The sequence below is a fragment of the Alosa alosa genome, chromosome 5, assembly GCF_017589495.1.
Source record: "Alosa alosa isolate M-15738 ecotype Scorff River chromosome 5, AALO_Geno_1.1, whole genome shotgun sequence".
Classification (NCBI taxonomy): domain Eukaryota; kingdom Metazoa; phylum Chordata; class Actinopteri; order Clupeiformes; family Clupeidae; genus Alosa; species Alosa alosa.
Window position 1 is genome coordinate 10,355,225 of NC_063193.1, and position 12,043 is coordinate 10,367,267.

The 12,043-nt window shown below is 46.5% G+C and overlaps 1 protein-coding gene across 1 annotated transcript in view; it reads left to right on the forward strand.

Annotated features, from left to right (window-relative positions):
• The first annotated feature begins 507 nt into the window (after window positions 1–507).
• The window catches only part of fras1 (Fraser extracellular matrix complex subunit 1), a 120,502-nt gene continuing 108,966 nt past the window's right edge, over window positions 508–12,043 (forward strand). Inside the window, exons 1-2 of the mRNA XM_048243413.1 lie at window positions 508–971; window positions 2,195–2,226. Coding sequence (XP_048099370.1) covers window positions 905–971; window positions 2,195–2,226 — 99 coding nt within the window. The 5' untranslated portion in view covers window positions 508–904. The remainder of the gene's footprint in view (window positions 972–2,194; window positions 2,227–12,043) is intronic.

Here is a 12,043-nt window from a genome sequence, read left to right on the forward strand (position 1 = left end):
AGCGGAACACAAAATTGATTTCAAAGGATGAAGTCTTGGTATGCGTAGCCTTTTTACAATCCATCACTATTGCTTCAATTGTGTGGTCAGTTAGGCTATTGAAATCTCTAGTTTGCATTTGATTAGTCCAGTTGTAAGATGAGTAGTTCACTCTTAGATAGCTGTGTCCGCTCAATTTCCTTGTCCCGTATAGGCCTATTTACCATGAAGACAGAATTGGCTACTAAACTAACTTAAGGCTACTATCACGAAGTGTTTGCTTTCATTCATCAAAAGGATTGAATCTGCTTTGCCTGTATAGCACCTGATATAATTAGCCTTATTTTTAGTTTAATTAGCACAAAGTTCTTCTGAGTGGCAGAAAGGCATAGGACAAATCATGCGCCCTTTAGAAAGATCACGCATTGGAACTTGTTCGGGGGTCCTTTTCCCACAGTGATGGGAGGGGGCGTTCTTTCTTTGCAAATCGCCTGCAACAACTGAGCCACTTCACTGACTCGTTTAAAAGCCTAGACTGCAGGTTGGAGCGACCGGGAAAAGTCAGCCTTGTGGAACTATAATTATTAGCCCGACCAAAGGGCTCATTTTCTCCGTCATGCAATACAAACTCTAAACATTCGGATCTGACTGAGGATTTCAAGCTGCTTTGAAGTTGGGTTGAGAGGTTGGACTGAATTCAAGACCGCATCGCTTTCTAGATCGGATGCTCGGTAATACCTGCTGTCTGTTCTTGACTTCGGAACTTGTGTCAGACGCCCAGCCAAGACGTTGTCTTGTCTTCTGTGGCATCGGAAAATTTGTATGACGCTTCAAGAAAACAATAATGATTAGTGATACCTCTACTTCGGAACTGAACTAGAGATCGCATTTTTCATTTGGATTAATTCTATTTCATGCCGTAAGCATGGGTCTCGTGTGGATCCTCATTGCTACTCTAACTGGAATAAGCACCATCTCCAAAGAAGCAGAAGGTGGGTTTGTCGCTGCGACTTGAACTTTCCTGTTATGAAAAAAAAAGATATTGAATGCATTTGTTCTGTATAGCTTACTGTATGTTTGGGCTTAAATTTGGCCAAAACAATAATTCACTGGTGGCTTAATTTCAATAATTTTATGGCATAAATAACCTGCTGTGTGAACATTAGCATAGGCCTATATGATCACTCTTTATGCCTAATGGCATTTAAAACCAACTTTTAGAACATTCTGTTGGCCAATTATTTAACCTGACATAATAGCCTACTTTTAAAGTCGCAAGCATATTCATTATTTCCTCTTATTTGCATTTTTATTAGGCTACATAAAATAGGATAAATCTTGTTCAGTAAAGATTCCTGCCATGCTGAGGGTCCCTCATGTTTAAAAGGGGTATTTTCTAGGCTATTTTGTCAAGATAGACCTAAATTTTCACGCAGCCTACTTGAAAAGCAAGGAGCTCTGGATCAAACCCTTTTCCCTCCGTGTGTGCACTCAGAGCCCTCTGTCATTTTAACTTAAGACCCTCGCCTGCTGTGAGGGGAAATTTCAGCCTGAGCATTGGCTGAAATGATGGTGTCACACTGAGTGTTGCCGACCTTTTAATCCTTTATCAGCTTCAAAATATCTGAGGAATGTATGCTCTTCAGTCAACAGTTAAAATTGCATAAAACAGCATGTTGTAGAGTTGGAGATCCCCCCTCACCTCTATACAAGTGAAATTCAAGTTGTTGTAGGCTACTGATCAGGCTGTCAAGAAAATGTGATAGAGAAATGTGGGAGCTCATGACTTTGTTTTAGGGGCAACCACAGTAGAGACACAGGTAAGTTCAGTATATAGGGCCTATTATATCACTTTGCTGAGAAGGTGTAAAATATTGAAAGAAATACTTTTTTGCACATGATGGAGATCTCAGGGATGTCCATGTAGACATATTGGCTATTCCAAATCAGAGGTTTTGCAACCCCAGCTTTTAGCTCCCAAGATAATAAAGTTTACCAGTGGTCGGGTTCATTTTTGAGTGCTTGAGCTCTGGGATCATTTATATTCCAGAATGAAAGTGGTATTCAACCAGTGCCCAGCCGTAAATTCCCATCATAAATTGCACTGAATAGTCTACCTGTGATGACCATGTTTGCACACTAACTCTGCTGTTTGCATTTTCTCCTTTTTTTCCTCCTTTCAACCACCCCCTCCACCAACTCCACCAATCTGCAGGAGCGTGCGTCTATCAAGGCTCTCTGTTTGCGGTAGGTGCTGCTTCCTCTTTCGCTCCCTCCACGATCAATGCACAATTGACCTCATCTGGTTTACATTTCTGCCTACGAGATTATGCACCCTGTCTTGATTCATGACGCCGGCCTGTTAGCTTACGTTGCTGAGTGTGTTGTGCCATAAATTATTTACTGGTACATTATGATTGCATCGTTACGACAACAGGCAGTGGCCAAAGCCCTTACACGGTATCAATCAGAACGAAAGTAACAGATACCCGAGACCTATCTGCGAAGCAAAGTCTCATAAATAATGGACAAGAGCAGAGTTTTAGAATGCTAATGGCAAAGAGAACAAGGCCAGATTGCGCTGGCTGATAAGTGTGTGTAACTCGTTCTCAGTGTGTCTTGTAAGGTGCAGGGGATCTCATTGCCAAAGGCCCCCCTGATGTTTATGGTGGTCAGATACACACCACCATTCAGAAGGCCTGCCACAGTAGGCTCATTCATAACACTCTTCTCTTTTGTGTTTGCCTTTTCGTTTTGCGTGTTCGTCTTGCCACAGATGACCCCCCCTCCCCTTTCAAGTGTAAAGTGTGCCCATGTGCTTTGATAAATGTAACCACCGTGACACAATCCATTTACACACTGTTGCAAGCTTTAACTCTGGCTAAACTGCTAGCTGGTTTGGAACACTTAAAGGTTTGGGCAGGTATGCTCTAGTACATGGGAAAAGAATCTTGTCTGCTGGCAATGCATGTCATTACACAGCAAAGAAATCCAGGGACAACTGGTAGTTTCTGTAAAAACAGTGCTAAACACTGTCCTTTGCGGCCCACTGTAACATTGCACTGGATTTTAATTGCAAATAATGACAAATTCCAGTCCTTTGCCTCTGTATAATCTGCGTAATTACAGTTGGAGACTAAGTGTGGAGCGCCAACGCTCCCCTCTCCTGTTTCGGCACCGAGAACCGCACTTTGATAATGACCGGTGCGCCCCTCCTGGCACCCAGAACATGACGTCTCCCAGGATCTGAACTACTTTGTGGAGAGAGAGAGAGAGAGAGAGAGAGAGAGAGAGAGAGAGAGAGAGAGAGAGAGAGGGGTGGGCGGGCGGAAGAGGTGTAGGACAGGTGGAGGCATGTTGTAACCCACTCAGGAGGAGGCCCTTTGGAGTTCAAAGGGAGAAAAACCAACCCAACACCTGGAATGGGAGCCTGATAATGCTGGTAGAGAGAGTGAGAGAGAGGGAAAGAGGGGAGCAGTGGGTGGGGTGGGTATAGGGAGGGAGGGAGGGAGGGAAAAGAATCAGATTAAAGTAACAATGAAAGCACCCCCTCTTTTGTTCAAGTCTCCAGGCACAACATTAGCAAATCAAAGTACTGTCAGTGAGCTAAGCACCGCCTGGCATGGGCTCCAAGCTTGGGCGCTGTGGGTGGTAATGACCAAATATGTGTTTATGGTTTGTGTGTGCTTGTGTGAGCGTGTATATGTGCATGCATGCTTGTGTGTGTGTGTGTGAGCGTGTATATGTGTGTGTGTGTGTGTGTGTGTGTGTGTGTGTGTGTGTGTGTGTGTGTGAGAGAGAGTTTGAGTGTGCAAGTTTTTGTTGTAAACCTTTAACAGATACAGCCTACCTGAGCAGAGGCTCTCTTTGTTTTCTCACTCTACAGTAGTTTCTTTTCTTTTATGTAGAGAAAGGGGGAGGCACATTCACCATGGAAACAGACATTTGTCAAGTTAAGGTCAATATGAGATTTTCTTGGTAAGGAAGCAGTCCTATGGCTGTACTTGTTAAGCCTTAAATGAAGTCTATGGGAGTATAGACAGAAAGTGACAATCTGAAGAAGCAGTCAAACCCAATTCAAATAAAGAAGCAGACCAAAACAAGTTCTATAATAATTTGTTCAAAGAGCTCCGTCTCTAATGAGTGTTGTCTCAAAGTACTCTGCCCCAACCAAGTCACGGTGTCTAGACCAGAGTGTTAATATCTAATCAGTTAGTGAAGAGCAAGTGGCCATTAGATTTGCTCATGTGGCTGGGCTATGACTGGGGTGGGCTGTGCGAAGACCCGATGAACCAGCGGTTGCATCATGCCCCTGTGCTACCCACAGAAACTTTAGTCGGAGCCTCCCTCATTGCACCGCGGCTCTGCAACACAGAGAGGCGCATCCAAATATATCACTGTGCTCCAGGCTGTGGATTCCTGGCATTGCAAGTTGTTCTCCCCGAAGCGATCGAAATGTAGGCCACTGTGAGAATAGAAAGGATCTAAACATTGGTCGCTGTGATGGCACAAATATTGTTAATTCATTGTGGTGACATCAAGTATCAATCATGCAGATATTACATCTGTTACAGTCGCTTGGCATCTGTAGGTTGCATAGAATATATATAGTACATAGAGTTTTAGATGCTGATCCACAAACAGTTCATGCTCATTCCATTACAAACATGTTCGCCAATGACCACTGAGGATAGTCTGAGCTAGTAGTAACATATTCATGAAGCCAGTGGGAATTGTAATAAGCATTTTTATTGCCCTCATAATTTAAGACCTCTCAAAAGAACAGGAAGGCAGTATTACCTGCTGTTGCGCTGAACCTTATAATACATGCTTCCCCAAGGGCAAGTATGTATGTAGACTTGGTATTAGCCCTGGCCATTGGGGCCTGGTATTGGGAGGTATGACATTAAGCTTTAATGGGATCCAACTGTTGGTGAAAGGAGGTACGTTTATTAGAGGAAACTCAATTTCCAAGGGCCGTGTAGGATTACTCCTGAAGCCTGGCCGGTAATTCCTCGTCGAGGGCAGGGTCACCAGGGACCACTGCTCGTGCCGCTCCGTTCCATGGCTGGAATCGCCCCCCGTGATCAGAGTGGTGGTAGGTGGCTGGGTGGTGGGGCCCTCAGTTCACCTCTCTGTCTGGAGGTAAAGCTTGGGTGGCCGCCAATATCAAGAGCAACAGTAGTTAAAGGGCGGTGGGGTGGGGGGGGGGGGGGGGGGTTGCATAAAAAGAAGGGTGACAGCAATTGAAAATGCAGGATGTCATTCCAGGAAGGTTTATATTTCCATCACCTTCTCTAAGAGGGTTTTGTGGTGAGGCAGGCAAGGTCGCTTGACCCCCTACCCCCTCACCCATTAGTCTTGGCGGGAAAAGTCGATCAGCATGTGCGTCTCGTTTTAACCGCAACCCAGCTTGAGGCTCAAATGGAGCGCAGTGGGACAGCCTTCAAAAAGGTTAGCGACACTACTGTATGTCGGCATTCCTTTCAGTGTTTCTCTGTGTTTGTTACCACGAGTCTATCATGACCCTGGCTAATGGCAGTAGGCTTCCACTGACCAATGCACTTAAGCTTAGTGTTTACACCTAAGTATGAAGTCAAAAACACTGATATTGATCAGCTTGGTAGACTTACCACCATATCAGTAACCATGTGCTGCGTTCAATAGTCTGGAGATGTCCTGCCGTGATTGACCTGCTTGAGGGAGTAGACTAGCCAAGCCCGTAGGACTGGGGCTGACCTTGAGGGATTGACCTTGCCCACTGATCAAGGAAGTGGAGGGGGGTGTACTCGTCTATTCATTAACTCATTAACCTAAAACGTAACAAGACCACACCGCTAGCTGCTTCCTCAGAGCGCAGGACGCTGAATGAATGAATAACTTTGCCAAACAGTGTGAAAGTTCATGCTTTGAAGTGGAGTGTAAGTGTCAGTGTTTCAAACTTATAGCTGTCTATCTAATTTGAACACAATGTAAGTTCAAAAGTGTCAAGTGAGATCAGTTCAAAACCTTTCGAAGACCTTGTAATATTTCTGTCTTTTTTCCCTAGGGAGGGAAAATGCTATTGCTTAGAAAAACAAAAAAGTACTGTGTATCTGTTAAAATTGCACTAAATGTCTTCCACACTTTGTGCAGATTTTGTGGTGAAAGCACCCAGCGTGTCTTAATAGACAAACAAACAGACCAGTCGACACTCCTACCCCCTTTCTCTACACTGGCCAGTTGGAGCTTGACGGGTTCATTCAGAGCTGTTTGTCCAGAGGTCTCCTCCCTTTGTGCTCCAGTCCATTCCCGGAGCTAAGCTCTCAGTCTTCACTCAACGTCTGTTTACAACTTGTCTGCCGTGGACCTGGTTGCTAATCCCACGTTTGCACGTTTGCTCATCGTCCCTTCCACACACACATACACTCAGGCACTTACACACACACACACACACACACACACACACACACACACACACACACACACACACACACACACACACACACACAGCACCCCGCATTCTCTTTAGCCCTCAGCTATACAAGCAGCAGGCATTTTAATGGTTGGCCTTAGGCAAAGCTTGTGCTTTTGTTGCCTCATTTTGGGGTGCGTCCTTGGCCTCCTCTTTCTGCAGAGTTGTTCTTCTTCCTCTGAACAAGCAGCTTGTCTAGCCTGTCGTAAATGACTTGTCTCTGGTGAAGACTGTTAAGGGATGGAGGTGCCTCCTTATCACCTACGCTTGGTCTCTGCCTGCTCCTTCTGGCACAAGTGGGCATGTTGTTGGCTGTCTGTAATGGCTGGCTTATGAAAATGGCTGACCCCATTCCTTGTGATAAATGGAATGGTGTGCGTGAACAGACTCGTGCCTGGATCACACATAGGCCAGTATTTATTCAACTCCAGATTGATTTAAGCTCGTACGTAGCCAACTTCATTCATGCGCTGTGTTGTGGGAAGAGCATCTTGCGATTTCCTGCTCTCTATCTTATATCTTACAGTACATGTTACATCCCTCTCCTGGTGGATTTCACCAGCCGCAATCAATGAAGTACATATTGCGTCTCGCCCACTGGACCCTCGCTCGGAACGGCTCTACAGCTTTAACAGCTTTCTCCAGAGCTCTGCAGAAGATCCCGAGTCAAATCAGATGTCAGGGCTCTGAGGGAGTTCTGCGGATGGAAGTAAGCTCGGCGCAGCGAGGGAACAAAGCACCGCGCTGCTGGTGCTCCCAGCAGCATCCTGGGGGAGAGCCAGAGTGCGGTCAGTCAGTCGGTCAGTCAGAAGGAAGGAAGTGGTTCTGAGTGAGGCGGCTTCGCCTGATGGTGCACGGCCAGACAGAGGTGAACTAAAGAGGCCGTCAGAGGCTCCAGGATGTGTTGCAGTGTGTTCCGTTTAGCAACGGTTCCTTGGGAAATGTTGATGATGGAGAGTTTAGGCAGCGGTGAGTCGGCAGCTCAGACTTCAACTTCAAATTCGACTGATTGATCTGTACTTACCAAAATACACCGAAATAATAAGTCATGCCCTCTGGGCATGTAGTTTTTTCAAAGATTTTGAAAAAGGAAAAGAAAAAAAAAATTACACACTCCTGAGGCTGTACACAGCCAGTTTGCAGCCAGTTTTATTTGGAGCTAGTAGTAGGGAGATGACAGGAGAGACAGACACTCGCCTGGGGTCACAGTGAGCCAGACCATGCCTGTCTGGGTTTCCTGCTGCCCCCCGGCTCCCTGCCTGGCTGCAGGCTCACTCTACAGATCCCCAACCCAAACCCACAGTCCACATCTATGTGCAGGGGAAACAGGGCCCCCCCACGTGAACCACAGATCCACAAAAGGCTTGCGGGGGATGAGGATGAGGTATGGACATGTTCCTCCTCCTCAGCCTGACAAAGACAGAGACACCCCCCCACACACACACACACACACACACACAACAGCCAAACCACAAGCTCTTGGCTGTATGCCCAACTGATAACAAAGACCATGCTAAGAAATACTATGGCTCCAGGACAAAAGTTATCATCTAATTTTCAAGTGACATTTAACACTATGCTCGGTGGCACACTGTACGGCTGAAGGGCAGAGCTCTGTGGGCATGTGCAGTCAAATTTCAATGACAGGTGGGGGCAGCCTCCCTTCCACTTGCTGACATTTCTATTTCCCTCTTTATCTTTCTGTCTCACTCATGCATTGGAGGGCTTTAGGTATGTGGGACACCGTTCTCTGGTTGTTTAGCTGAGCCAGCCCCTTGGAGGAAAAGAGCCTCATAGTCAATAAGAGCCTAGCTTCCCATGTGTATTTTAGTGTGTGTGTGTGTGTGTATGTGTGTGTGTGTGTGTGTGTGTGTGTGTGAGTGTGTGTGTGAGAGAGAGAGTCTATGTGTGTCTGTTATTTCTTTTCTTTTATAAGAAAACACGAACAAAAAGGTTGCCTTTTTATGAGGGCCTTGAGCATGAGCAACTGGTCTTCAAGTCATATTTATAGGTGTGTCTGCAAAAGAACAGGGTCTGTATGCTTTATGTGTCAGCGTTTAGCTCTTTGAGTGCTCTTTGCCCTGTAGTTGCAGTCCGAACGTGTTTCAACTCATTACAGCTTTTCACTTGCAAGGCTGAACACTTTTTTCCAATGCGGATCACTCATGGAGACAGCCTAAACTGAAACATCAACTGTAAAATCATTGAAATTAATTCAGGCGAGGCATTGCAATTCATAGCTTTGGTGGAACTATCCTAATGTATTATTGTTTTAAGTTAATGCTTGGTATGTGTGAAAGGCCAAGTGTGAATTTTTTTCTTTTGCTGTCTGCAGCGTGTAAATATCTTTGGTCGGTTAGGAAAAACATCCAGACCTTTATATGTCATGGAAGGATTATGTGAGTCCTTTTGTTTATTTTGCACAGTGAAATCAAATCTCCTTGTGTCGTCTTAGGATTTCATAGTCAATGTGTTTACCTTTGTGGATCAGCATTCATGGAATTCATTTAACAATTTAACAGCAACTAGATATGCAGCAGAATCTGTCCTGCAGCAAACCCCATTGTGAACACAGTGTCTTTTTCATAAATGTTTTGAAGTACAGTAAAGTAAAGTACAGTATAGCACAGAAGGTGAGAAAATGATGTGGACTGGTTGACAGGTCAGTAGTGTCGTTTTATTGGCACTGTGAGATATTTTGAGGAAGGTATCATATATGTTGAAACTAGAGCGGGAGCGGGCGGTAAACAAGTTTCAGTTCGTTGGCTTGAAATTGGGGGTCCATGTTGGCTCTGTATGCTGAGGGTTAAGAGAATGATTTAGGTCAGGGGGGTCAAGACCTTCACTCACAGAAGCTCTCTGAAACCAAGCAACAGTTGATATTGTGTTACTTCTAAATTACTTCCAAAATTTTGCGACTAGACCCATTATGAAACACCCATACCACCTAATAAGTAGTTAAAAAAGCAATCTCATCTACCGAATGACCTGCCATACGCTCTGACTGGCATTTGCCACGGAATCTCGGCGAACAGATGGATGCCTGTCCTCGAGTGAACTGCCTGCGGAGAACATTAAAAGCAAAACTTATTAGAAGAAAACTTTTTTCGGGCACGTACGAGGCAGCGGAAGGACTTGGCAAAGTGCGGCAAAACTGCCGCCATGGTTGCCTGAGTGGACTCCTGCCTCCATGCGGCCGAGGCTGAGTGGACTCCTGCCTCCATGCGGCCGAGGCGCCACAAATAAGCCTCAGCCGTGTAATAATAGCAGGCAGTTACGTCCAGCCAGGGTCCAGCCCTCCCATGGGCCTCTGGACAGGGGCGTTCTTTATCTTGTCCTCTGGAAATAGCACACAGCTCTCCCCTACTGCTCTCGAGCCAGTAGAGCATCACTCTGCTGGTGGGAGCTGCTGGAGGTAAACAGTAAAATCCCAGGCTGCCTCGGTGAGGTGATGTCCCACCACTACCACTAGCACCACCACCACCCCTCTCTATGCTTTCCATCCCCCAATGTCTCTGCCGTCTGAGAACCAGAGGGGCCACAGGCCTAGCTGCCATTCAGCAGCTGCCCTCGGCTAGCTTCAACCTCTTCAGCAAGCTCTGACCACCCACAGCCCCCACCCACACCCCAACCTCCTGGAGGACTACAGGAGTGTGTTTGTCGGAAGTGAAAAGTGGAAGTGAGAAGACAGCAAATAACAAGTTTCTTTGGTTTTTGCTTGTTTGTTTTGTTGAGGGTCAGTTTGTGCGTTTGGGATTCGATGTCCTCAGTTTGATTCGGTGGAATAGGGCCTCTGAGGAAATCTAAACAATTATTAGCCGCCTGTAGAAGGTTGCCGTGGCCAGTTAATACCAACCGGACCCAGAAAACCAATGCGCTTTTTCAGACTTAATGTCTTCAGAGGCTCAGAGGAACCTCAAGTGTGAAAGTGCTTTGTCTCTGGACAGTCCCACACGCTCCACACAGCTTCTCCTTTGGAGGTGCGAGAGTCCAGTCCCTATACAGCTGCTCCCCGCCTTTACCTCCTCAATTATACATTCAGGAGGCTGGTCTCGTTTGGTTTCTGAGAAACCCTTTGCGGACACATGAAACAGGGCTGCTCAATGGAGAGCTGCTCCTTTGTTCATGCTGAGGGTCCCGGACACACAGGAGTCAATGGAAGCCGAGCTTCCAACAATGTCACCCACCGGTGCTTCTGTTCCCTAGTCTTTTTTGTCAAGGTCTGCAACTTGATATTTTGTTGAGAGAAAGCACTACGCCAGACTCAGGCTGCACAAACACACACACACACACACACACACACACACACACACACACACACACAAAGTAGACCACCACTCTTTTCCTCTCCCCTCTCTGCCCTCTCTCTCAGGGCACAATGGTACCCTGATCATTCTTTGTTGAAAGGAATGTCCTTGTTCTTTGTGCTGTCCGTCACTGGTCTCAGGGAACCGCGCTGGCGGCTGGCCAGGGCCCTCTGCGTTCCAACACACACTGGCGATGACTTACCGGTACTCGGAGCAGAGTGGCACCTCTCTGTCAGTCTTTTGGAGTGTTCCCCACGGGCCCCCCCTCCCTCTCTCTCTCCCTCTCTCTCTTCTTTTTCATTCACTCTTCTCTCTTCACTCTTCTCTTCCCCCTTTCTCCCCCCACCTCCTGTGCCAACTGCTCATCAAAGGTGAGTTCAAATCGAAGCCCTCTCCTGTGTTTTTTTCCGGTGCTCTTGCAGCTGTGCCACACCATGCTCTTGCTGCCGCTGCGGTGAAACACCTGGACGCCTGTTCCTCTGAAGGAGACGCACTGTAATTTGCTCCCTGGAGTTGGACGACGGCAGTAAACACAGAGCACTTGGCCCTGGGAATAAAATAGAGAGGAAGAACGAAAGAGAGAGAAAATAGGGGGTGCCTCAGCTAGCTTTCATGAGGAGAGCCAGAGCTGCTGATCTGTCATTAGGTGAGCTGCTTGCTTAGTCATTTCACTGGCATGCTTGTGAGAACGGCCCTCTGGACAGGCCAGGCAGGCAGACAGGCAAGCTGGCCCTGAAGAGAGCTGCCAATTTTTATGGGGGAGTGTAATTCATTCATTTGAAAGGTGCTCGTTACTGCACCCAGAATACCAGTACCTTGAAGGCCACTACAGCATGGTCCTTCTGGACCCATTATGTGAGTGGGACTGTGATTTGCTTTACAGACGTACAGCATGTTATCTCAAGAAGGCATCCCAGGTGACGACAACTGGTTTTGTCACGGGGGGGTGGGGGGTGGGGGGCTACGCTATTCTCCCAACATGGTGAATTCATTAATCAGAAAATATTCTCTAGCCTCTATGTTGTTGCATTCCACTCAACAAAGTGTTTTTCGTCATGAATATTTGAAAATGGCAACAACACGTGTGTTTGTGTGTTTGTGTGTGTGTGTCTGTGTATGTGACTCTCGGAGGAAACGTGCTGGATCACTCACATACTCAGGAAGCCAACAAGTCACGGTGCAAATACTGTAAATGGAAAGGCAATGACGGAAATTTGCCTGCTTGTCTCAACAGCTACCAGCTATATTAGCAACTGAACCCCTCCAAGCAGGTTCATGTATTTACAGCACACTCTAAGGCAGT